This window comes from Motacilla alba, chromosome 8 (assembly GCF_015832195.1).
Source record: "Motacilla alba alba isolate MOTALB_02 chromosome 8, Motacilla_alba_V1.0_pri, whole genome shotgun sequence".
Taxonomy (NCBI): domain Eukaryota; kingdom Metazoa; phylum Chordata; class Aves; order Passeriformes; family Motacillidae; genus Motacilla; species Motacilla alba.
In genome coordinates this window covers 4,113,257-4,138,048 of record NC_052023.1, presented here as the reverse complement: position 1 = coordinate 4,138,048, position 24,792 = coordinate 4,113,257, and the positions used below count along the sequence as shown (strand labels likewise).

Below are 24,792 nucleotides of genomic sequence, written 5' to 3'. Positions count from 1 at the left end.
CATACATATATCTCTATCTCACTTTTGGAACATCTCACCTCTGAGAAAGGTTCTTTAATTTCACCTCTAACGTGGAGTGCCTTGCTGGCTGCTTAAATCTCTCCCCCAGACGACCTCACCTATCAGGGAGAAATCGGTGTTGTGCCTGTTTGCACAAACCAGCTCAGCCTTTTACCTGGGAGATGTGCCACAAATAACTTCCATTATATATAGGGGGTGTTTCTGATGCTGCTATCAGGAAAAAAAAAAAGAAAAAAAAAAGATATAATGCTTTGACAGCCTTGCTTAGATGCTGAGGAGGCACTTGGCTGTGCAAAGCAGCCATTTGTATCACAGGGCAGGCCAGGTTTGGATGGAAACCAGTGGGGTACATCCCCACCAGACCTTTAGAAGCATGGCCAGAACCTTTTTATGTCCTTCTGTCTCACCAGCCGCCTGCAGAGAGGCTGTGATGTGCAACGGGGAGGTGACGAGGGGGATCGCCTCAGGCCAGTTACATTTCCCTACTTCTTCTCCCAGGAGAAAGCAATTTAGGTTTAATAGTGTATTAAAAAAATATTAAACCCCTTATTGGAGTTCTTCTTGCACAGGCAAAGAGAGGAGAAGGACTTTCTGAGCCCATCTGCAGTGCATTAGTAGGTAAAGGATTGCATTTAAGTACTCCCCAAGGTCACAGAAGGGCACTGCTCATTTCATTTCAACACAGAGTTTACCCCCGTGCTACATTTCTTAGTGTTTAGCAAAGACAAGCCCCAGGGTCACTCTGAACTTTAATTACATGAAAATAACTCGCTAAGAGGTCCTTTCATTTTGATAATTTACAATGCCAGCCATTGAAATGAGCTTTGCAATTGATTTGGGAAATACACAAAGTGACACTTCCAGCCCAGCCTTTTGTGGACACAGGACAATTCACTGTCTGTTTAACAGCCATAATAGCCCTAGACCAGAATTTCCTACAATAATTACACTTTCCCTTGAATTTATTGAGGTTCAAACTTCCAGCTGTCTGCTGGGAGCACTTCATTCATACACAAAGCATCTCAGGCTGCTCATGCAAAAGAAAAAGCAGGGAGAAACAAGCACTTGTTTGAGCACACAAGTCCTCACAGATCTCTTACTCGTTTTTTTAACTGATACCTAATGAAGATACAGATTCCTTGTGCATTTTTGTGCCTGCCCAGAGCCCTTAGAGGCATTTTGGAGGCTGTGGAAGCTTGAAGAAACAGCTATGAGGCAACGTGGGCCGTGACCAAGTGTCTTTCCCATGGCCATTTCTATTTTCTTCTAACACGACAGAACAAAATATTGTCATCTTGTGACTATTATCTCAAAAATAAATAACCCGTGGTGTTCTTGCCTTCTGTGGTATTGCTTTCCTACACTAGTGCACATCCACTAAGATTCCACCCAGCTAAAAGCATTGGAGCCACCACGAGCAGATGGGTTTGCACAAGGTATGGCCGCAACAATTTCAGATGTAGGGGACATCTCCTTCCCCCCAAATCACTTTAGAAAACGAGGAATTTGATTTTCACGTTGCAGTGGTGGTGTAGAGCCATCCAAAAGCCAGGTGATAGCTCACATCAGCTTCAGAGGTGGGAAACTGCCTCGTGGGGCTGGCGAGGGGAGGAAGCTGAACTGACATTTCCTTCATGTATCTGGAAGGTACGGGTTCCTCGTAACACAATTTTGTGCTAATCTTCAATTTGCTGTACTGGGAAGCTTTTCCCTGGTCAGCAACCAGACACATCAAAATTACAGGGAAGTCACTGAGGGAAATAACACCAGTTTCCTCCTCCTTCAAATTAAAAGGAGGGCGCAGGCTGGGTAAGAAACACACTGCTGCAATAGGATTGATTGACTTTAATGTGGAAACAGTTGCACAGTTTAATATATTTCCTTGCCAGAAAACTGGGAATTTGTTTCCAAAAGGGCAAAGGCCTCTGGGATGTGTCCTGATTCTTTGTGATTGGATCTGTGCTGCTGTCAATGATTTACTGCAGCATTTTGGAGCCTGGTGGGCTCCATGCTCCTTCCAGCAGTCCTGAAAACTTAAAAGCTTTGGTTTGCAGCTGATCTATAGCGAACATTTACATATGGCAGAGCAATGTGGAGGGGCCTGGTTCAGCTCTGTCCCTTGATCCTGTCTGTGTGCTCACTGGCTTTAACACCAGCCCAGGCGTGCAGGGAGCTCCAGGCATTGCCTTCCCACAGGTAAGTCTGTTCCCTTCCCCACATTTCCATACAGGAATTACCAGCATGTCAATCAGCCCATCAGTTTTGTCCTGACTTGAGGCATGTACACAAAGCTATTTGGGAAAAAAAAATTAAAAATTGGCAGCTGTCCAAAGCCCGAGCCAGGCATCATAATTCCTTCTTAAAGGAGCTGTTTGCACAATGATTTTCCTTTTACAGATGACTATTAAGCCTTCTTAAACTTCCTTACCAAAATTACCAGGCTGGGTTTGGGCACTTGAAATGAATTCTCTATACAGGATGATTTATGAGTTAATATTTTTCATATTCTTTTGCATTCTAATTATTTTACACTCGACAACACGAAGCTAACAAGTGCATGTGAATAACCCAGTTTTCAGTCCAAACCAGATCCTCATTCCCTCATTCCTCAGGTTTTTTTTTCCCCATGAACAATATTATTAACCTATCCAAGTGTCACTTGGGCTTTGAAGGAAAAGAATAAACAAGTTACATTTTTTTTTCTAAAGCTACAGTGTCATGATAGGGAAATGGGTGGAGGCTTTTTTTTCTACAGCTATTAATTTCAAGCTCATTGTAAAGGCAAATATGATTTAGGAGGATCAAAAAAAGGTATCAGTGATAATTGGAACATGGAGACAAGGAGAAGGCGGAAAGGAAAAAAAACTGTGGCAGTGATACACTTAATTATGAAGGCTTACTCCGATAATCCCTTTTGAAAATGAACAAAGACAAGATTTTTGATGTTTGATGAACTTATCAAACAAGGCAGAATAATGAAGAGGTAAATGTAAAATCCAATCAAAGGTGAGCCAATTAAGTACTTTGCGAAGTGCTGAAGGATGCAGCCCACAAATCCTCCTGTCAGGGCAAAAAGGCTTCAACTCCTGCATGTCCTCCAGCTCTGGGTCCACCTGCAGGCTCCTGGGTTTTCACCTCACACACGGATCTGCACCCACAGGCTCCCTTACTGAGCTGCCATGGCTCTCGTTTCGTAAATCCCTCTTCCCCAGCCTCTGATGAATCCCCCATGTGCCACGTACCTCTGCTAATTATCAATATTTCTCTTTGGACTGCAGTCTTGTAAGTAAAACAGACTGCTCATTAGTTAATCACCAAAATAATAATAAAAATAATAATGTTCTGACTCAGAATGAACCCTCAAAATGCTTCAAAGGCTGTGGCAAACGCAGGGTTGTGTTGGCATGCCACAGATTGCTCCTCAAGACAAAGAAATGGCTCAAACAAATGAAGATTTTAGGAACAGAGACAGAACTAGAGATTGTAATGACTGGGCTGGGAGGCAGGAGAAGTATTTTCTGGCTGTTGTGTAGTAATATTCAGAGTATGTGCAGAGAGTCCGACCCAAGAGCCACTACAATACCACACCTGTGCCCTTTTCTCCTTTCATGATATTCCTTTAGTTATTTTCTTCTCCTCAAAACTTGTGTCTTTTGCTTTAGAAATACTCAACCAACAAGTTCTTAGTCAAGATCCTTTTTACCATGTTCTCTCAGCACTGTTGGTGCTCTAACAGTTCCCAGCCCATGGAAACCAGGATCTGATTTCACACTGGCCAAGAAAAACCCTGACCATGAACCCACACAGGTGTAAAGAAAGTAAGTGACATCAGAACAGGCCAGTGGTGATGAACATCCCTGATATATATATATATATACACACACACACAATTGGAAAGGGCAAAGATGTCTTGGAAGAGCAGGAATCCCCAGATGTCTTGGAAGAGCAGGAATCCCCAGGAATCCCAGAGCAGGAATCCCAGCCCATGGAAACCAGGATCTGATTTCACACTGGCCAAGAAAAACCCTAACCATGAACCCACACAGGTGTAAAGAAAGTAAGTGACATCAGAACAGGCCAGTGGTGATGAACATCCCTGATATATATATATACATATACACACACACAATTGGAAAGGGCAAAGATGTCTTGGAAGAGCAGGAATCCCCAGACAAAATCCCCAGGTGCTGCTGCTCCCCAGGACCTGCAGGCCCTGCTCAATTCTGATGGTGAATACTTGGATGGGACATCTTGGGATGCTTCCCATTTTCCTACAAACCAATTTCCTGGTGGAAAAACACACACACAGAGATAATTTTCCTCCTTCCAGCCTTCAGCCCCTCTCAAAACACAGCTTCAAAGACCTTAAACCACTCTTTCTTCCCCTCCCTAGAAGAAGCAGCAGAAATGTTAATTCTCCAGCTCCTGTTGACTGTCAGCTGAGCCAGTGGTCAGGATGGACTGATTGCTTCCCTTGCCAAGAGAAAAAAGTAAGGATCCACTGTAATGTATTCATTTATCTTCAGATGTGTCTGTGATGAGGATGTACACACATTAATTATATATATTATACATATTCATCATTCTGAAGCATCCAGTAAACTCATCCAAATATGATGGAAACGCTCCTCTGCTAGAGAGGCTCTTATTCACCCTGGTGTAAACTGGGGAATAAATTCTTTGGAGGCAGCAGAACAGGAAAAGCAAAATCAAGGCAAATGGTGGAAGAATCAGGCCAGAATACTTGCCCAAGACTTTCTTCCTTTTCTGTCTCAGATTTAATTAAGTATCCCCTGATTCTTAATGCAAATAGTCCAGTGAAAAGAAATTAGAAGCAGCCTTCATGCATCAGCTCCTGTTCTCATATTTTTATATCATTTCACATGTCTTCATAGTTTGAGAATTTATTTTCACATACCTGACATAATTCTGTTTTCTACCGAGTTTGTCTTATCCTTGCTTTTTTTGTTCCTGTGCTTATAGACAGTATATTATCAGTAAATAATATGGCTTTCCTCCCTTTCTTTTTTTCCCCCCTTCCTAGTTTAAAGAGCAGCAATTCTCATTAATAATCCATCAGAAATGTTGCAGGATCAGTGTTGTAATTAGTGTCCGTGTCCATCTGAGCCTGGTGCATTGCAGGACAAAGCATATGCAGCTGGAAAAATGCCATATTTTTCCAAGGTATAAAACAGAGATATTTTTTAAACAGCCATTCCAGCCCCCTCTAAGTTCACACGTACGAACTCCAGGCAAATCTGAGCTCCCAACTCTCTGCTGACCCTCCTGCCTTTATCACCCACAAAGTCTTCAAGCCACACGCACACAAAAATAGGAATGCCTATTAAAATGATAGTTTTGATGCATTCTGGCCTGTGGAGGGGATGTCTGTGGGGCACACACGTGGCTGTGTCTCTGTGCAGCACCGGTACCGGCGGCTGGTGCAGCCAGCGCAGTTTGGAGGGCGACGCTGCGCGGGGCACCTCTGGGATGAGCAAGCCTGTCGAGCTGAGACAACCTGCTCAGGGCCACCAGGGTGTGGGCAGGACTTCCAGTGCAAGGAAACAGGTGAGTGACCAGGCACAAACCTCTGCCAGAGAGGTTTTGGTTCTGGGGGTATCAGTCCCCTGCCGCTGGCAGCAGGAGGGTGAACCAGTACTAGAGAAAGCAGGGAATTTCCCCTCTTCACTGTTTCCCCCTACTTGTACAGAAATCCATCCATGCTGCACTCAGATTTGGGTAGAAAAGAAGGCTGTGTGGCATGGAGAATGTGAATCTTTCCGTGGAACAAAGAGAGTAGGAATATTCTGCTCAAACTGCTGTGCTGTGTGCTCATGCTCCCCTCCGCTCCCACAAAGCGCCACGTTCTCCCCTGCTAGAGACAGAGTTCAATCATCAATCCAACCAGCAATCTGTTGGGGTGATTTAGTTATTTTTAGCCACCTCCAGCTCTGAGGATTAGGATATAAAACGGCTGTTCTCTGAAACTTTGACTAGCCTTGACAGGTTTTTGTTTCTACACAAATGGCTCAAACTTCCTTCCTGAGCATTTTATGAAAATTCTATCGAAATTTGGAGCCACAGGCCAGCTCTGTGACCAGCTCACCAGCTGGAGCAGGTTATCATCACTCCACTGGGGTAAATTAAACAGTGCCAGTTCCCTCCTCAAGGCTTTCTCCACACTCTCAGAAGCAAAAGCCCTTCCTCATTGGATATTTGCAGGAAAGGCATTCTTGCAATTAATTATTGCAATAAACTCCCCAAATGCCTCCTGCAATGGCAAGAGGAAACCTTGCACTTTAATAAGATGGAGTTGACTTCCTTAAGCCAAGGGGTGAAGCTATTCCTACAGCAACTTTCCAAGAGTGTGATTTTAGAAAATAAATTCAGAGCAGGGAGGTGACCTCTCCTTGATTCCCACCTGATAGAAGCCCATGGGAGTGGCCAGCTTGGACTCTGTGCTGTGTTTAGGTCCCAGAAGCCTGGAAAAGCCAATTCCCCAAGGAATAACGCCGTGCTTAACACCCAGCATGACTTCTTGTGGCCTTGAGATGTGGGTGAAAAACAGCACAATCAATGCAAGCTGCCAGCCAGGATTTCTGGGGGGTGGATAAGCCACCGCCTGCATCTGTGCACTTTAGGGCGCTGCATTCAACGGCATCTCGTGTGCAACGGAGACAGAGACTGCAGAGATGGGTCTGATGAGGATAATTGTGAGGATGAAGATATTGAAAACCCTTGTGAACATCTGTTCCCAATCCCAGGGGTGGAAGAAGTAGTCCAAGGGTGAGTAATTAATCAATAGCTGCTCCTCTCGCAATCAAAACAGGATTATGTTTCTTATATTGCTCTTCCTTGGTAATAGCAGTGATCCATGAATTGATAGGGGGCTGCACAAAACCCAAATGGGAGGTGCTGTCCCATGTGACCATGGGTAGCAGTGAGGGTTCATTCCAGGTTTTATTTCAATGCTCTGTCTCAGCTCTATTACCTGACCACAGTACTTGTGATGCCCTTTTTATACTCCTGAAAAAGTAGATCCCCAGTTATCTCACAGCTTTCTCCAGTTGTTAAAGGTAAGAGACTAAAGCAAACAGCAGACTTTGGAGATGCAGCACCCTGCAGGCATTCATCCTTAAGGAGATCTAACTCCAGGATTTGGGACTTCAGAGCACAGATTCAAGGCAGAGAGTCTGAGCCCCACACGAGTGTATGTAAATACTCCTATCCACAAAAAGTGTTTCCCTGTTCAGTTTCAAATTTTGATTAGGTAATACAGGCCTAAGAGAAATCCAAAATAAAATAAAACTGAAAGGCAAATTGTGACTGTGACACTCTTGTTGAAAACCTTGTATTTTAACCAAGCTCAGTTTTCCTTGGAGAACATGGCAGAGGGATTGGAATGAGATGATCTTTAAGGTCCCTCCCAGCCCAAACCATTCTAGGATTTTATGAACATGGGCTACAGGATGAGAATGGAGCCAGCCATTGTGTAACTTTCCCATCAGCTCAATCCAACACTCTCTGGAGTCCATGAGATAAATGTCTCCCTGGCCCAGGGCCTGGGAGGGTCCATCAGAAGTTTTACAAGGCATGCATTAATTTCCACTGAGAACCCTGTTTAATTCTGGTCTCTGAAGTGTTTCCCCTGCAGAACACACAAAAGCAATGGCATTTGCTATCTTAGTCCTAAAGATGGTTCCCTGTTGAGAAGAGCAGTGCTGCTGTCTAGCTTGAATAAAGCTTTCACTTTGGGCCATGCAATTACATGGAATACTAAGTAATAGGAAGGATTTCAGAGGGCAGCAGCTGTGAGGGCTGGAGAGCAGGAAGAAGGAGGAATAAGGAAATAATAAGTGACAGACTTGGCAAAGCACAGGCTTCATGTCTAGGGAGGGTGTTAACTACCCTGAGAAACGGGACCATTATTAAAAAGAAAGAGATTAAATTAAGACAGAAAATAATTGCAGAGAATGCCAGGAAGCACTTTGTGACAATGAGATGCATTAGGCTCAAGAGGAACCTGGAGGAATTCCAGGACTTTGGGACTTTCATAGCTGTGCTTGCTGGGAGGGGCCCGGGCAACTTCACAGATTTCTTCCATTTCTTATATGCGAGCCCAGACTAATGCCTTGGAAATAAAATGGCTGTTTGCCTCCTGGTAGCTTTGGGAAGGAGACAGCAACGAGATAACAAGCCCAACCCAGCCTTAAGCTCTATTCCAGTTCCTCAGGAGGCCTGAGGATAGATAACCTGGTGGTGGGGGTATCAGTGTCAGGAGAACCCGAGACAGAGACCGAGGCAATAAAACCAGAGTGATGGATAAACTGCTGAACACTACCTCTTTCCAAGATACAACATCCTGACACAGGAAGGGAGGCAGAACATTTACGACCCGGGGTTTTTTGGAGGGCTCTGTGAGTACGTGTACAACGGGGAGTGGCGGGAGCTGCGCTACGACGCCGCCTGCGAGCGCCTGCACTACGGCGACGACGAGAAGTATTTCCGCAAGCCTTACAACTTCCACGTGTACCAGTTCCTGGTGAGTGCTGCAGGAGGCCAAACTCGGCAGCAATTCCCCAGCAAAAAGGCCAAACTTCCCACAAAGATATCAGGTACATTCTGTCTGTAGTTGTCTTTAAGGTCCTCAGCAGGCACTCGATGGTGCAAATGCTGGTTTATGGTGCATCAAAGGACACACGTGCTGTATCACCCAGGGATCCCCACTGCTTCCTCTGGCCCAGGCACAGCCAAGAGAGAGGTGTTTTCTGTAAATTCTGCTATGAATGAGCTGTAGAGCTTGCACAAGCCTTTTGCCTCTCTAGGGACTGAGCTAGCCATGTGTAAAATGGTAACGATGCTGCTGGTTCCATCTTTGAAAGCATTTTAAGCTATGGCATGGCATAAATCTGAATTCTGAGTGAGACAGGGATCCTGCAACCCATCACCAGGCATCACAGCACCTATAGTTCATAAGCTCATGTCTGATGTTGGATACTGATCCAAGCAGAGCAAGGATTCATTTTGGGTCTCCCACATCCTAAGTGGGTGCCTTGGCCACACTGTTAAACATTTATCGTGTTTTTTGACATGAATGAATGAAAACACAATATTCCTGGGAAATATGACTCAATGCAAGTAGCTTTCATGCCCTCCCAGCAGGCAGAGTCCCTTAGTCCCCAGTTTGAGCACTGGGGCTGGCTTTTTACAGAGCTGGCAAATGGCACAGCTCAGACTCAGCAGAGCTGCTCCATTCCACGTGCCAGCAAAGGAGAGCTGTCAAGGAAAAGGTCACTTCTCTAAAACACAGGCAAAACAATGTTTGTTTTCTAGCCTTGCCATTGTAAATAGATGTTGAATTTTTCTTTTCCTAAATAAATTCATCCAGAAGCAGGCTGAAGAGAGAAAAAACCCCAAAAAACAGTCCAAATCATTAGGATTTGGCAGAGCTGTAAGGAACTGGAAGGAGGGTTTTATAATGGGAAGTGTCAGACTGTCTTAATAGGTACCATTACCAGCTCTGGCTTTGAGTGGCTAAACACAAACTTTTCCCCTGCTTGGAGATGGAAGCAAAATGCTTGGCTTTATCCACATTTCTCACATATTTCCAAATGAAATGGCACGGGACTTAATTCCTTATTCCACATTCACTGAAGTCAGTGCTGGTGCTGTCAGGAGCATCATGGGCTTTAACAGTGGTATTCCTTCAAGAAACAGAGACTAAAAAGGAAGGGAAGCACCTGAAAAATTAATGTCTGCTCCTTTCATTTTAGGCTCATGCTGATTCTGGATTTGCTTTTGAGTTTTATGACGATTCAAAGGACCTGCTTGACGCCCTTAAAAGTGATAAATCCAAAACAACAGGCTTCACCATTGGAATTGGGCCTGGAGGTGCAGATGTCATGTTAAACCTGGGCCTCACTTTATCAGGTGGCAAAGGATCCCTGAAGAATTTCACACAATACGATGCAAAGGTAAAAAAAAAAATCCAAGCAAATCAGTGATGCATCTGCTCCAGTCGCCTCATCTGTGCATCGCATGGTCTGGCTGTAACTTATGTCAGTTTATTCTCTCAATTGCATTTTTTAACACAGGGTAATTGTACCTTAATTTGTTCATGTAATTGCAAATGTATGATCGTTAGGAATCGTGTTTGCTGTTCTTGGTATGTTTCAGCAAACAGGGAGTGGGAATAAAATTGAATTACGGAGTGCCACGGCACATGTCATCTCACCCCATCCTGTTTCATGGCTACATTAAGCACATAAATAAAAAAATGCTTGAAAGTGAGGATGAGGGAGGAGGGAATATCAAGATGCTGATCAAAACAATTATCCTCAAGGAACGATCTCCAGTAGCAAATATATCTTGCTCAAATTAATACGAGCTGGCTCGTGACGGGGAAATGGACTACTTTTTACAGGAGGTTAAAATACCACGCTGAAAAAACAGCACCTGATAATAGGGTGTACTTCTCACAGAGGGCTTGCATCATGGACTGGCAGTGATGACCTCTTTCCAATCTAATAACATGAGTGCTGGTATTTCCCACATTTACCGTGCCCCATCTCCACTTCTCTCCGGGCTGCTGACAGAAAACGATAAAGAAGAATTACTTTGATGGTGTTCCGAGTTAAAATGCCCTTAAAAGCTGTTTGCAATGAGTACCATTACAGTATTTACTGTGCCCTTGTCCAGGCTCACATGATGTTTGCAGCTAAATGATGATCAGTTATTGGAGGAATCATTTAAAGGGCTGCTCGTGTTGCAGTGGAGACTTGTCCAAAGCAATGGCAAATACAGAGGTGGAGCCTTGGTGCTGGTGGCATATCCAGGAAATTCTCCCTTCATCAGCATCTTTCTGGCCAAGGAATCTCCCCTCTGCTGGGCTGGGCTTGACCCTTGTGCTTTGCTACTCACTGAGTTTGTGAAAAAAGCAAAAAGGGAATAAACAGTATGGAAAGGAAACCAGAAAAAGAAATTGCAGAAATGGAGAATGGAGGGGAAGCATGTGGAGCCCAACTCTGATCATATTCACTCATCAATAAAACCCCCATAGTATCCAACCCCCCAAGGCCCTCCACCTCCACAGCAAATCAGAAAGAGACTTAAAAAAAAAAAGAATTACCACTATTTTATTTAAAATCAGGCTTGTTTTCATGCATGCATTGACAGTCAGAGACTCAGGCTTTCCCCTGCAAGCCAAAAGCCTAGAAATTCATTTGTTTAAATTAATGTTGACTGCAGCTCCTCTTTCCTTTACCTGCAGAATGTTGGATTCATTAGAGCTATGACCAAGGTGCAGACAGCCCGCTTCAAGATGAGAAGGGACAACATTGTTTTGGATGAAGATGTGCTGCTCTCCCTGCAGGACCTCCCAGACACCTACAACTACGGCATGTATGCCAAATTCATCAACGACTACGGCACCCACTTCATGACATCTGGCACCATGGGGGGTGTCTTTGAGTACATCCTCGTCATCAATAAGGAGGAAATGCGGAGAAAAGGTCAGAAAATCAAAATATATCCTCTGTTCTCAGCTTTCTGCTTTAAACCTGGTATTTTCAGCCTGGTGGCACTACTGGCCACGTGGCTTGGGATTAGCTTGAATGTCACCAAATGTGCTTCCTGCTCTGATTTCAGAAGTGCCTGGGTAAGGGTTTGGTCATTAAGGAAGGAACCTGAGCATTATTTTCTCCATTTCTTCAGTGTCATTTGCTAATCTTCTCCTATTTCTTGTCATCTTTGTTCACCATGAATGCCTGAAGGCTGCAAAGCCACCCAGAGCTCAGCAAATCAGCCCTCTCACATTTCAGCCTGTTCACAGCCAGGGCCACAATTTTCTGTAAATGGAAATACTGCACTGCACTCGGCAATACCTCTGCCACTTCACTCTGCTTAGTGTCACATCTGGAGACTAACAGACCCCTGTTAGCTCCAGTTCCCAACAAATTGGAGTGTATGAGGCTGGAGGGCCCTACTTCTAAATCTCACTTAGATAAAACACCCACTGCAGACGCTGAGAGCATGAGAATTACCATTGCTAGCAAGTCAAAAATGTAATATTTTTCCTAATCAGAAAAATGGGATACAGAACAATAATATGGCTCAATAACCAGGTTGTCAACTTTTGTAAAGGTGTCAACAATGCAATAGATCCCATTTCCCCTAAGGGCCATCACTCTGCTGTGCTGAGGGTACCACTGCCTTGGTAACTTCAGGCCAGACACTGATGAAGAAGGAAATTGTGATCTTGGACAACAGGTGCAAATTGCTGTAATTTCAGTAATTTCAATAATTTTCATGGTTCTGCCCCAGATTCTGCCTCTGGTCTGAAATGGTTGGGTCCCATCAGCATTAGGATAACTATGCACTCCATATTACACATTAACCGTGCCAAATTTTCCACAAGAAATTACTGATTGAGAGAATTTTCATCAAGTTCCTGAACCTCCAGTGTTTGGAAACATGATGCCTCTTCAAATTCCTCCTTCACTTTGAAGGGTGAGTGATATGGAAGTGAACAAGGTCTTGGCAAGCAAGTCTTCAGGAAGCAGACTGCCAATTTCAGAGGAAGAATTAATCAAGAGCATTGGAGGGAGGCTATTATTTTGCTTTATCTTGTGCTTGCTGTGTATGTAAGGAGATTTACTGCTACGAGATGCCTTATCTTAAGAAAGAAGGATACTGAAGTCCAGCATGCACCCCAGTAGAGATGTAATTTTCATTCTAATGCAGCACCATTCTGTAATTTTCATCTAATCCAGGCTCTGCCAGAAAGTCCACCCTTCCAAAGCCAGCAGTGCTCTGTGTCACACAGTGCTGACCCAGAAGGACCCACCTGCAGTGTCTGATATGCCACTGTCTGAAAGCATTTAGTAAAAAAAGCCCCTGATTTCTCTAATGTTGATCACAGCCATGCTTGGAGGCTGTGTTTGCAAGAGGATTATCCTCCTTCCCCAAGGAATGGTTAGGATCAGGATATAAGTGCTCAAGTCTTAAAATCGGAGCTTCCTAAGATGAGTCTGAAGCTCTGCAGATGCATCACTGAGCCCCCACAGGGCTGAGCATGGCACTGCTTTAGGTCAACCACGGCACCCTGAGGGCCCACCCAGCCCACCAGGCCGCTTGCTAAATGCTCTGAAACACAGAACATTCATTTTCTTATACACCAGTGACTGAAGCACAGACTCAGGAAAAAGATCCCTTGGCGGAGTCCTCCCTCAATGAGACGCAGCTTAGGTGGTCACTGAGCATCTGGCTCAGACTTTGAGCGTTTAGGAAACCTGGATTTTCAAAATGAAATCTCCTCCTCTGTTTAGGTGTCCACAGCTCACTGCAGAGCTTAGGGCTGCAGTTTTGCTGCCAGACCCATTCCCAGCTTTCAGGCTGCAAGGGCTTATATGGATGTGGTCATGAGTGAAATAAATACATATGTCAGAGCGAGGTCCCTCGTTGCTCTGCCATCAATATTTTTCATTACTTGTTTTTAAAATAGATTGTTATGGTTCTATTATTTAGCAGAAAACAGTGTAATGTGTTCACACATTACAAGAACATTTATGGGAGGAACATTATGCGTGGAGTAAATTAGGAAGAGTCTTCATATATTCTGATTAATTCAAAATGCAGCAGTAAATCTTATCACTCGAGCACATTTAACTATCGCAAATTATATCATATAAAACAAAAAAAAAATCCCTATCAGGGCTCCCCCCTCAAGCACTAATATTTACTGAGGCCACCCTTTTGCATTTATAACCACTTTTCATTTATCAAGAGCCGATCTTGCCGCGACCAATAGCGAATGGTATCGACAGCCCCTCGCTGAACATAATTACTCAACAGGAACCATGGCAAATCAATTAATCAGGGTGTTCCTCAAGTTTAATTTTATGGCACTCCAGCACCAAGATAAGCAATCACTCACGTTGCTTTGGGTGAGTGAACTTTACCCACTGTGTTTACAACTGTTGAACAGTTTAGTACAAGTAATTGAGTGCTACATGTTTAATCTTTCTCAAGGGCCCAGTTTTGCAGTGGGATGCAGTTCCCAACTCAAGTCTGGAGGGTGTTTCAGCCCTCACCAGTTTGGAGCCAGGACCTGCGGCCCCTTTGATGCTGAGTACCTAAGCAGGGTTAGGATCCACCAGGCTGAGGAGCAGATCCGTGCTCCAGTGAGCCTCTCCTGTAGGGCGTGCAGAAGGGAACAAGTTTGCAGGTGGCACCTCAGAGGGACCTGGACAAGCTCTGGGCCCTTGGGAACCTCATGAGGTCCAGCAAGGCCACGTGCAGGTGGTGGAAGGGGATTCTGCCCCTCTGGTGAGGCCCCACGTGCAGTGCTGCATCCCGCTCCAGGGCCCCAGCACAGCAGAGACATGGAACTGGTGGGGCAAGTCCAGAGGGAGCCACAAAGCTGATCAGGGGAGCGGGGAACCTCTCCTATGAGAAAAGCTGAGGGAGTTTAGGTTGTTCAGGTTTTTTTTTAATTTTCTGGATTTTTTCTTATCCAGGCTTCAGCGAGACCTCATTGCAACCTTCCAGTGCTTAAAAGGGGCTGAATTAAAAGGCTTTAATCAGGGCCTGTTGTGATAGGACAAGGGATGATGGTTTTCAACTAAAAGAGGGCCAGTGTAGATTAAAGGAGAATGTTTTACAATGAGGTTGGTGAAACACTGTTGCCTGGAGATGTGGTGGATGTCCCATCTCTGGACACATTCGAGGCCAGGTTGGATGGGGCTCTGAACAAACACGTAGTTGAAGGTGTCCCTGCCCATGAGGGAGAGGGGCTGGACCAGATGGCCCTTCAAGGTCCCTTTTAACCCAAACCATTCCATAATCCCACAAAACCGGAGCCAGGAGTGTTTGAGCAATATTTTAAACACTAGCAAGGCAAGGCCCTGCTCCCCAACGCTGAGGGGAGGCTGTTCAGCAGACAGTGCTCCAGGGTGGGACTTGGACAGAGGCTTACACTTCAGACCATTAAACCACAACACACAAACCCCACTGACCTCTGTGCCTCCTTGCAAAACCACGCTATAGATCACCAGGCCTCTTTGGAAAACAATTTAAGGTCCCCTTGACAAAAAAAGAGCAATATAAAAGTTACCTGTTACTCACAATACCTGCATTTACTGCAATCAATGGACTTTTTAACTACTGAAGAGGACAGCCTTATATTTGCAGTAGGCTGAAGTGCTTACATAAAAGCAGGCTGTATGAAATATGCACATTGCTTACCTTGGTGAAACCACCTCATTAGTTCCCTTCTCCCCTCTGCAGAGCTTCATGGCTCTCCAGTTACATATTTTCATGATGTATGTGGTGGTGCTGGCAGCAGCAGGCAGGAAAGCTCTGGCAGCTCTCAGCACACACACCTTTTCTAAGGTACTCCTTAAGGTGCTGCTTAACCCATTAATGGGTGGGTCAGATCCTGAATTTAGGAAAATTAGTGAGGAACTATTGACTCCAGCTGATGTTCCTGGCTTTAGTTAGTCTGTGAAAAAACCAAAGTTTGTTGTTAAATATATAGATCAAACAGGGACATTTGTGCCTGAAGACATTAGATTAGAAGATTTTTACTTTCTTCTAATATTTTCTAAGGAAACAATTTTTTACACCTATTATATGATAGGCCCAATATACCCCAATAATATATTGGGGTTTTCCACTGGTCTCTGCCCAAAATAACTTTTGATTTCAAAATAAAAACCATGAAAGTAACTGAATCTTTTCTTCAGCGACAGAAAAGAGAAGTAGGAAAATGAACACCACGAGTCACTGAATTTACCTGTCTACTTTCTGGTTTGCAGCCATCAGCATGGAGGAGATAAGTGCCTGTGTTGGCCTGTCCCTTGGCATTACAGCCAGCAAGGAGACCCTGGATCTGGGTGTGACCCTGACACACTCTGCCTGCAAACAGAAAGGACTCCTGAAAACTGGTACAGCAGCAGGGCAGGGGTCTCTCGAGGCTCCTCGGGTCACTTGTTTTGGTCACTTGGGCACAGAGATTCATGTAGGGTCACAGAAGGTGTGAGGAAGGGAGCTCTGGTGCTGTCCCCCAGACAAGGTGGGATCACAGAAACTTTGGGTCCACGTCTCCAGGAGTACTGATGCCCCTTAAAAGAGCAGGGATGTAATGTAGCAATAGATCTGGATTAGAACCAGAGGCTGTGGAGTGGCTAGGAGGCTGCAGTCCACAGCAATGACAGACTGGGCGTGCATGGCAGCTAAAAAAAGTCAAAATTGACTCTAAAAAGTACTCAGAGAGGGTAGGAGCACCCTGATTTGTACATTTTCATCATGAGCTATAGACAGCGTGATCTATTGCCCGTGTCCTACCCAGAAACCAAGGCTGGAGGAGTGCAGGCTCTTCAGGTCTTATCAGCTTAGAGGATTTGGGATGCTCAAGTTGTCACCTTGTGATAAGGTGGCAGGACTCACCCCACAGGCAGGGAGCACTGAGCTCACATCGATCCCAGGAGGCAGCCCCCTGATAGCACGATTGATCTCACCTCCATTTAGCAGTTTCTGCAGCCTGTGTGGGAACAGCAGCTGAATAATACCTGTGCAATTCAACTTTGCAGATGCTGAGAGCCACGGTGCAGTTGTGGAAGATATTATTCCCCGGATTAGAGGGGGAGATACCAGTTCCAGTGGAGGGCTCCTGACGACTTGGGATGGCAAAATGTATCGTCAGTGGGGCAGGTCATTAAAATATAATCCTGCTGTTATTGATTTCCAGGTAAGGCTTTTCTGCAGTTGAAGAAACTCTGCTGCTCTAAGGAATGAAAGTGTAGTCGAGCAGATCATTTCGTATTTTTATTGTGATCCCATCACAGAACAAGATTAAATGTAATGGGCCACTGATCTGGTAACCTCTTATTCATTTCACAATGGGGAGTACATCTCCCACTGACTGCATCCACAGGGAGACAGACAAGGAGCTTAATGCTGGATTAGTGCCAGGTTAAGTTTCTGATGTGTTCCCCAACAGCTCCACAATGAATTGCAGTTGTATTCATCCCCAGTATTCTCCCTGATGCTGTCCACCCTCCTGCATAAGCAGGGGGCTCACAGGGGGCTGGGGAAGGTGTTTTGTTACCCACCAAAAGCTCTGCAAAGACAGCCCTCCTCCAGTTCTCTGAGCAGGGAGCTCTTGGCTACTTTTTCAGGTGGGTCCTGTCTTTCTCCACGCTCCAAAAAGAAGGTCTGTGGCCATAAAAATCAGCAAGGCCCTTTTGCTTCACTGCATGCCCCATAAAATGGGAAGATCACTGAAGCATCTTATAGGGCTTCTGAGGGAGGAGGAGATGGGTGCAAGCAGAGGGGATGGAAAGGCACAGAGAAGAGCAATGCTACAAACAAATAATCCAGGGTTGAGCTGGCAGAGGCACAAGGGGGTGGCCATGACTCTTCAGCTGTGGTCAGCAGGACCACAAGCACCCCAAGATGCCAAGATCACCAGTCTGCTCCAGGAGAAGCTGTGGAGTGTGGGGGAAGGATCTCTGTCGTGGCAGGGACATGCTGCCATTTCTATCCCTCTTGTCTTCATTTGAAAGCAGGTCTGAAAGCTCTGACAGAGAGTGGGAGAAGGGAAAATGGATTTGGGAATTATCTGCGTTATTGGCAGGGCAAGAAGGACTGTGCAAGCCTTCCTGGGCAGCAGCTGGTGGCAGAAAGATCTGATAACACAGGAGTGCTTTCAGTTCCAGCTGCAGGTTATTCACCTTTTTGTACAAGTTCCCATTAATTCTGGGCAAGATTTCTTGCAGTTTTCCAGTAAACTATGCACTGACCTCTCTATTTTCCAGTAAACCACGCACTGACCTCTCTGCTCCAGAGCTGAGCAGTCACCCTGCAACCAGTGGGGCCACTTCTGCAGCTCTTATCTGCAGTCCCCTCAGTTTGTCAAACAGGCTTGTGCAAATTTGCCTAAGAGCTCTTCCCAAAGCCCAGCTGATCCTGATCCTCCCCACCAATCACCCTCACAGTGCCTTGCACAGTGAGCTGACACCCAGCTCTTCCCTGCAGCAAATTCCTGGCCTAGACAGGGAGTGTTTGCCCAGGTGCATCGATGGACAAATGTAAATAAGCGTCCTCACACAGTCCCAAGATTTTAGCTTTAATACTCATTGAATATTAATATTCAGTTGGGCAAGTTATAATTGCTGCCCAGCCCGGACTCTTTTTGCTGACTGGTATATAGGAACTAGATTTTGCTGCTGGAAAATACGATGAGCGAGTTACATTCCCAAAGCTGTAGATGACAGTATTATTTCACTACATCAAAGGGCAAAAGATATAGAGGCAAAATTCCTCATTCTCAGCATTTACTGGATATTTCACAATCTGGCCACTGCAAGGGATAGGATGGCAATAAATTTTGATGATACCCTCTGTCCAAAGCTCTTACCAAAACATGTTCTTCAAAAAGGCAAAAAGCATGCAAGAATCTCAGGGACTGTGACAGCACTAAGAAATCAGTCAAAAAACCGGGCTTACTGGGGTGTTTTAATTTATCATTCGAATCCCTGCTAAAACTCCAAAGCATGTCCAGAAAAGCCAATCCCACACAAACCCTCAAGATGAGGAAGGTTTTGGAACGGTGGCTCCTCGCTGGGGCAGCAACACATTTGCATGATGTACATGCAGCTGTCGAGGAAGACAAATGAGTTTCTCCCCGAGTCCTGAATTTATCCAGCAATGTCACAGCATCCCAGTCGATGCCCAGCTGAAATTGTTCCCATGCCATCCATCTCCATCCCCTGCAGCTGCAGCCCATCCACGAAATCCTGTGCAGGAGCAGCCTTGGACCCATGGGGAGCAAAGGGCAGCACCTGAAGAGGGCTCTGGGTGAGTTCCTGCTGGAATTCAGCCCCTGCCGCTGCGGGCCGTGCCACAACAACGGGGAGCCCGTGCTGCTGGGGGACACCTGCTCCTGCCACTGCCGCCCTGGCTACACAGGACCCGCCTGCCAGCACACTGAGCGCCCAGGTGAGAGCCCAGCCTGCAGCAGGGCAGGGGAAAGGCAGCAAAGGGGATGGATTTCCCCCTCCACGTGGCTAAACCAACAGCTCCTGGCATCCACACATCAATCCCTTCCCTTTTGTGGCTGGGTTATGCTAAGCAGCCCTGCAGGAGACTGAGATGAGCAGCTCAGGGGATGGGGGAATGGGTTGAAATTAAAAAAGAGAAGGGTTAGGTTAGATATGAAGAAGAAAATCTTCCCTGTGTGGGTGGTGAGGCCCTGGCACAGGTTGTCCCATCCCTGGAAGTCTCCAAGGCCACGTTGGACAGGGCTTGGAGCAGCCTGGGATCGTGGAAAGTGTCCCTGCCCATGGCAGAGGGGTTGGAATGAGATGTTCCCTTCCAACCCAAACCATTCTATAATTTATTATTACTATAAATAGAGATAGTAATAAGAAATTCAACTGCTGGATTAAATCCAGGAAATCCTCTGGAGGGCTTGTGGCATCCCACTAAGGGTGGCTGCTCCAAGGGCAGAGCACAGACCTCAGCAGGCAGGGAGGGGAGGGAAGGGGAAAGGCTCAGGTGAAGCAACTGCTCACACAACGTGCCATCAAAAAAGCTGTTTCAGTAAAAAATTGCTACATTGCCAGATTTCCCACCCCCTCCTGGGATGCATTTTGACTAGAGTGTCTATTTTGGGGTGAAAAAATGTGTTTTTCCAAAGTGACAGGCTTATATTTATGTTTTCTTTGTCACTTTCTATACTATCCTAAAAAGTTAAGTGGGTAGCAAAAAAAGCCGGGGTCGAACAGGCTCTTTCCAAAAAAAAGTTGCAGTTCTCTCTGGATATTTTTGTCCTGATTCATGATGACAAAAAAGAAAAAAAAAATCTAAATCTCATCACATGAAGCTGGCAGAAAAATCCATCTTCAGAGCAGTTCCACCAGGCAGAGCTCCAGGCCTTCAACCGTGGGCTCATCACTGGGATCTCACCAGTGGAAAATCAAAGCTGTGATGAGACAAGGAGTTGGAGCAGAGCTGGGGAGATGGTTTGTGAGGCTGAATGCCAATGCTTTGCTTCAGTGACTATGAAGTGGATTTCTTTAAAAAGCTCAGGTTTTTTAAGTTGTCTCCAAGTCTCAGGAATTTGCTTGGGAAGCCCAGGACCTGCCACCAAAGCAGAGCACTGGACCAGCCAGCCCTGTGCTCCTTGATTTTAGCAACAGTGGGGACAGGCACACTTCTAAACTCATGGGCAATTTTTAGTTTCAAGTTTTCAGTTGCAAAACTCATTTAAGACCACACTAATATTTTTTTTTTAAAGCACAGTGTTCCAGCAGATGGAAAACGCAGCTTCCCAGCCAGCACTAAGTAAGAGCACACACATCCATTTGCACTGTCTGGATTAATAAAGTGCCCAAGCCAGGCATGAAGGCCAGATGAGTAAATAAAAAACGACAGTAAATGACAGCCATCAAGCATTCCCATCATTCAGGAGCACCGCCATAATCCATAGTATCGACCACTCCTGACAACTCAGTCTGTACTGTAATGAAAAAGCTTTGAAGTGACCCATCTCCAAAAGGACTTTCCACAACATCCCCCCAGCATCAGGGGACTTCTGTCCCTCTGCCTCGGTCAGAGGCAAGGAAGTTGCTGCAGAGAGGGTTTCAGATGAGGTGGACAAGAAACAGCTCTTGGTGTTTGGGGTGATGCTGATCCATCCGCTCTGGCTTCAAAGTGCCTTGATCTCCACAGCCTGGGCTTGGCTGGCATAGAGCAGGGAGTCCGTATCCAGAGAAGCTTCAGCCACACCTGAAATCCCTTTTTTTTTGTTTGTCTTTCCCTTTCTTTCTGCATGTCCCCAGGTGGTGAGACGGATGGGCGCTGGAGCTGCTGGTCGGGCTGGTCCCCGTGCCAGGCGGGGACGGCGCGGCGCAGCCGGCAGTGCAACAACCCTGCCCCGCAGCACGGCGGGCAGCCCTGTGCTGGCAGAGACCTCCAGAGCAGAGCCTGCTGAGAGCACAAGGTGCCTGGGACAGGGAGCTTTGGAACCTGGGCTGGGCTATAAATGCTCCAGGTGTACGATGGAATTAACCCCTGGGAGGAATAATGACCGGTGATGCGTTTCTACATCAGCTGCATTCACCGTGTGAAACCTGACCAAGGGCTCCTGTGGTTTTGCCCCGCCAGATGTGATGGGAGCCCCACCAGATGTGATGGCAGCCCCACCAGCTGTGATGGCAGCCCTACCAGTGCCCTGCCCCGCTGCTGCAGCACAGGAGGTGGCAGAGAATCCACCCAAAGGAGGTGGAGCTGCTGGGTGACCACGGGGCTACAGCGTGTCATGGAATAAATTCACTGTGAGTGTTTACACAACTGAGCTTGACTCCCAGGGAGTTTTTATATTTTCCTTTGGGAAACAGAGGAAAAGCTCACGATCTATGCAGTTGGCATTGACATATGTGCCACGAAACTTTTGTGAGTTGGCACTGTCAGATCTGCAAGTCCAGCATATTGGCCAGGGCTGCCTTTGCAGCAAAGCCATATGCTGCTCTGCATGGAGAAGGCTTCAGCCTGAAGATGCTGAAGCATCCTTGCAGAATGCAAGCCCAAGCTGATGAGGAATTTTAAATAAATAAATAAAGCAATAAATAGAGAGGCTCGAACGCAACCGTTGGGCAGAGGATGTTCCCACACAAGCAAAGGCTTTTCCTCTGTAAGATCAGTGATGAATTGACTATTAGCACGCAGGCATTTTATCTCCCAGGCACACAGAGCCTGAGAAGATGCTAACAGGCTGCTTGATTTAAGGGGCTTTTTTGAATGTGAGATGTAAATCTCAGCACAAGAATGCACACAGTATTGAACTGTGTCCAGAGACCACGGCGAGAGCCTGCAGCTCCCTGTTCTTAATGAACTGCCACAAAAACCTGGGATGGACGGGAGGCGAATGGCACTTCATTTTACTGAGCTTTTCATTGCAGGGGGAGAAGGGGGGAAAAAAAGCCCTGAGAAGGAATCAGGCATTATGAACAACAACAGCACCAAAACCTCAAAGCACAAAGCAGCCCTTCTGCAGGCATTTGAATGGAGAGAGGGAGTAGAAAGGAATGGTGGTTTAGTGAAAGAAATTGCTCAGGTGCTTGGAAATGCTTGTTTTTCAACTGTGTGTCAGTGGGGATTTACAGGCTGACACTCAGCTGATGTAAATCAGTGTTGCCCCTTCACTGCAGCTGATTTATGGCACCTGAAGTTCTGGCCCCATATTTTCTTTTGTGGGCATGTTTGCCAAAGGCCAATTTTTTCACCACTTTTTTTTTTTTTTTTTTTGCTTGTAAATGAAACCACAGGCTGAAAACAACAAACCACGTTGTCTCAACCCCTAAGATGGATTGTTCTGTGAAAAATCCCTTTGCTGGGGGGCAAAGCTGTGGCCTTTTGGGCCAACCTTGCTATTCCAGGTGAAGGAGCTGTTCACCCAGAGAGGAATTTGCTCCCAAGGGTTTGAATTTGGTGTCTTTTGTGTCAGGAAATGCAGCAGCATGAAACACCCATGGATCAGTGTGACTCAGCCATCCAAAGGCATGGGAAATGCAGGATCACAACAGGTGATTTAATGAATTTTCTTTAGCATTGGTTATGTGGAAACATGAGACAGGACTCTTACACCAAGGACCAGTTTGGATCACAAGCAATTCTTACCTTTACATCAGCTTCTTAGGACTCAGGAAAATGCCTGCAAGTAAATGAGTACAAAGCCACTTCATTCAGAAAACCAAGTACGTTTCTTTTTTGACCAGAGGGGAGAAATTAATGAACAGAAAGATCTGATGCCTTAGGGGCTGGGAAAAGATGGGGCCTGCAGGAAAACAACCTGCATCCTCAGCTTTTAGAGCTGTTCCTAAAAGGATAAATCACAGAAGAACCACCAAAAAAAAAAAAATAAATCCAAGTGATTAAAGAAACTGCATGCAAAATCCTACCATGAAACATATAAATAAAAGCAGAAATGCTATGTTTTACCTGCAATTGTTCATTCTCATCATTTACAGCTCAAGGCACTGAGACACAAACCCAAGGGCTTCCTTCAGACTCCAAAGGCAGGTGGGGAGTGCCCCTCTACTCCCCCTCCACCCCAGGGCTCAAACATCCACATGCTGAAACCCAGGAGCAGCGAAGCTGAAGTCAGAAGAAAGGAAGAAGCTGCCTGTAGGGTCTAGGGAAAAAAAAAAAAGATTATGAGCAATTACACATTTACAATGGCAGTGGAAGAAGCTAATATATCTCATGCTGAAGTGGGCAGCAGGAGAGTTGTGCAAGATGAGATAAGCAGCAAAAAAGTACGTTTCTTAGTTAAACTAAAAGCTTAGAGGGTACAATAAAACACTGCAGTTCCACCTGGGTTTTAATGAATGGATTTTCCCCTCTTGCACACTGACATACATTTGATATAGTTATTTATCCTATATATTTCTGGAGGCATATTTCCCAGGAGACCTTGTTTATCTCGCTCATAAGCACATGATGGATGTATGGCGCTTTGGATAAATGGTATCACAATCAGATATTTTTATGGATATAGGCAAACTGGGTTATTAACAAAGGAAGGGCAGAGAGGAACCAGCACGCAGAAGAAAATAGGGAATGATTGATGACAATACACCTGAGGTTGCAAGGTGTAGGCTCCAGATAACCAGCTAAGAGAAGAGGAGATAAGGGCAGTGCTTGAGACAGAGCTGTTTTCTACCTCAGGGTCAATGTCACATCAGCTGCCCCAACGCCTGCATCCCTCTGAGCCTGGCAGTTTAGAGCAGGCAAAAACTCCCTGGCAGGAGCAGCTCAAAAATTGTTGCCTTCCCTTTTTACACAGTGAAATGCACAGGCACGGGCAGATACAGAACTCTTAATCCCACCAGAAAAACCTGAAACAAAAAGTCCACGTTCTGGTGAGTTTGGGGAGGGACTGGCATTGGTGGTGCTGCCCTACTGTGTCCACCACAGTGGGACCTGTGGTGCTGCACTACAAACAAGTAAAAATATTGGTTTATAATGGTAATAATTACTGTATTCAACTCCAGCTTTTTGATTTACAGAAACAGGAGGAATTAAAATGGGATATAAAAGGAAGATGAATCTGCAGGCATGATTTGACCTGAAATCTGGCAGCTGTGTTGGGTGCTCACTGGGCTCTTCAGCCACCAGGGTAAAACCAGGTGTTTGAAATCTGGGGACTGCTAATACCTCTGCATGGCCTTTCTGGGTTGCTTTCAACAGAACAGCTCGATGTGGGAGAGAACCTGGGCAGGAACAACTACATCCATCTGAAAGTGGGAGGAACAGCAGCATGATAAAGCAATTTAGCAATACTGAGTCTGCAAATCTCCAGCTGCAGCCTGGATGATTCCAGCCTCACAGGTAAAGTGTCTGTGTGATATGACACCACAGGCAGCACATGGATCCAGGCTGGAAAGCAGTCCAGCTTCCCACTGCTGATGGAGATGTTAGAGTGGCAAGATTCCAGCTGGTTTTGTCCTGGGAATGCTGGCTGAGGCAATCACAACTCACCTGAAATATCCTCCTGGGAGTTCCCAAAGCCAGGATACCCCAGCAGCAATGTCTTCAAGCAGGGAAGTGCAAGCAAATAACAGCCTCTCCATATTTATCCTCTTCTTTTCCTTATGAAAACTTGTGAAAATACAACATGGAATGCAGGAGAGCCCACTGAGAGGAGAATCTTAACCAGAGGAATGGGCAGGAACAGCAGAAAGAGTGCTGAACACGTGCACAGCCTTC

At 45.7% G+C, this 24,792-nt stretch overlaps 1 protein-coding gene across 3 annotated transcripts; it reads left to right on the top strand.

The window, feature by feature from the left end:
• The first annotated feature begins 1,981 nt into the window (after nt 1-1,981).
• C8A (complement C8 alpha chain) lies at nt 1,982-23,021 on the top strand. 3 transcript variants are annotated; one of them, XM_038144846.1, is made up of 12 exons: nt 1,982-2,217; nt 4,415-4,511; nt 5,445-5,589; nt 6,663-6,807; nt 8,374-8,563; nt 9,795-9,995; nt 11,291-11,531; nt 15,837-15,965; nt 16,611-16,768; nt 18,798-19,020; nt 20,865-21,025; nt 22,350-23,021. In XM_038144846.1, exons 1-11 carry the CDS (start codon nt 2,111-2,113, stop codon nt 21,014-21,016), a joined length of 1,788 nt encoding a protein of 595 aa, XP_038000774.1. In that variant the 5' UTR covers nt 1,982-2,110; the 3' UTR covers nt 21,017-21,025; nt 22,350-23,021. The 3 variants fall into 3 exon arrangements, with proteins under 3 accessions (XP_038000774.1, XP_038000772.1, XP_038000771.1); XM_038144844.1 differs by lacking the exon at nt 22,350-23,021 and adding an exon at nt 21,190-21,375; XM_038144843.1 differs by lacking the exon at nt 22,350-23,021 and having other exon boundaries at nt 20,865-21,375.
• Nucleotides 23,022-24,792: the final 1,771 nt, after the last annotated feature.

What these genes read in the sequence shown, in the direction of transcription:
- C8A (XM_038144846.1), top strand. Translation starts at nt 2,111, where the DNA reads ATGTGGAGGGGCCTGGTTCAGCTCTGTCCCTTGATCCTGTCTGTGTGC. An exon ending in CTTCCAGTGCAAGGAAACAG is followed by an intron (nt 5,590 to 6,662) that starts GTGAGTGACCAG and finishes TGTGCACTTTAG; the next exon opens with GGCGCTGCATTCAACGGCAT. An exon ending in GGAGGAAATGCGGAGAAAAG is followed by an intron (nt 11,532 to 15,836) that starts GTCAGAAAATCA and finishes TCTGGTTTGCAG; the next exon opens with CCATCAGCATGGAGGAGATA.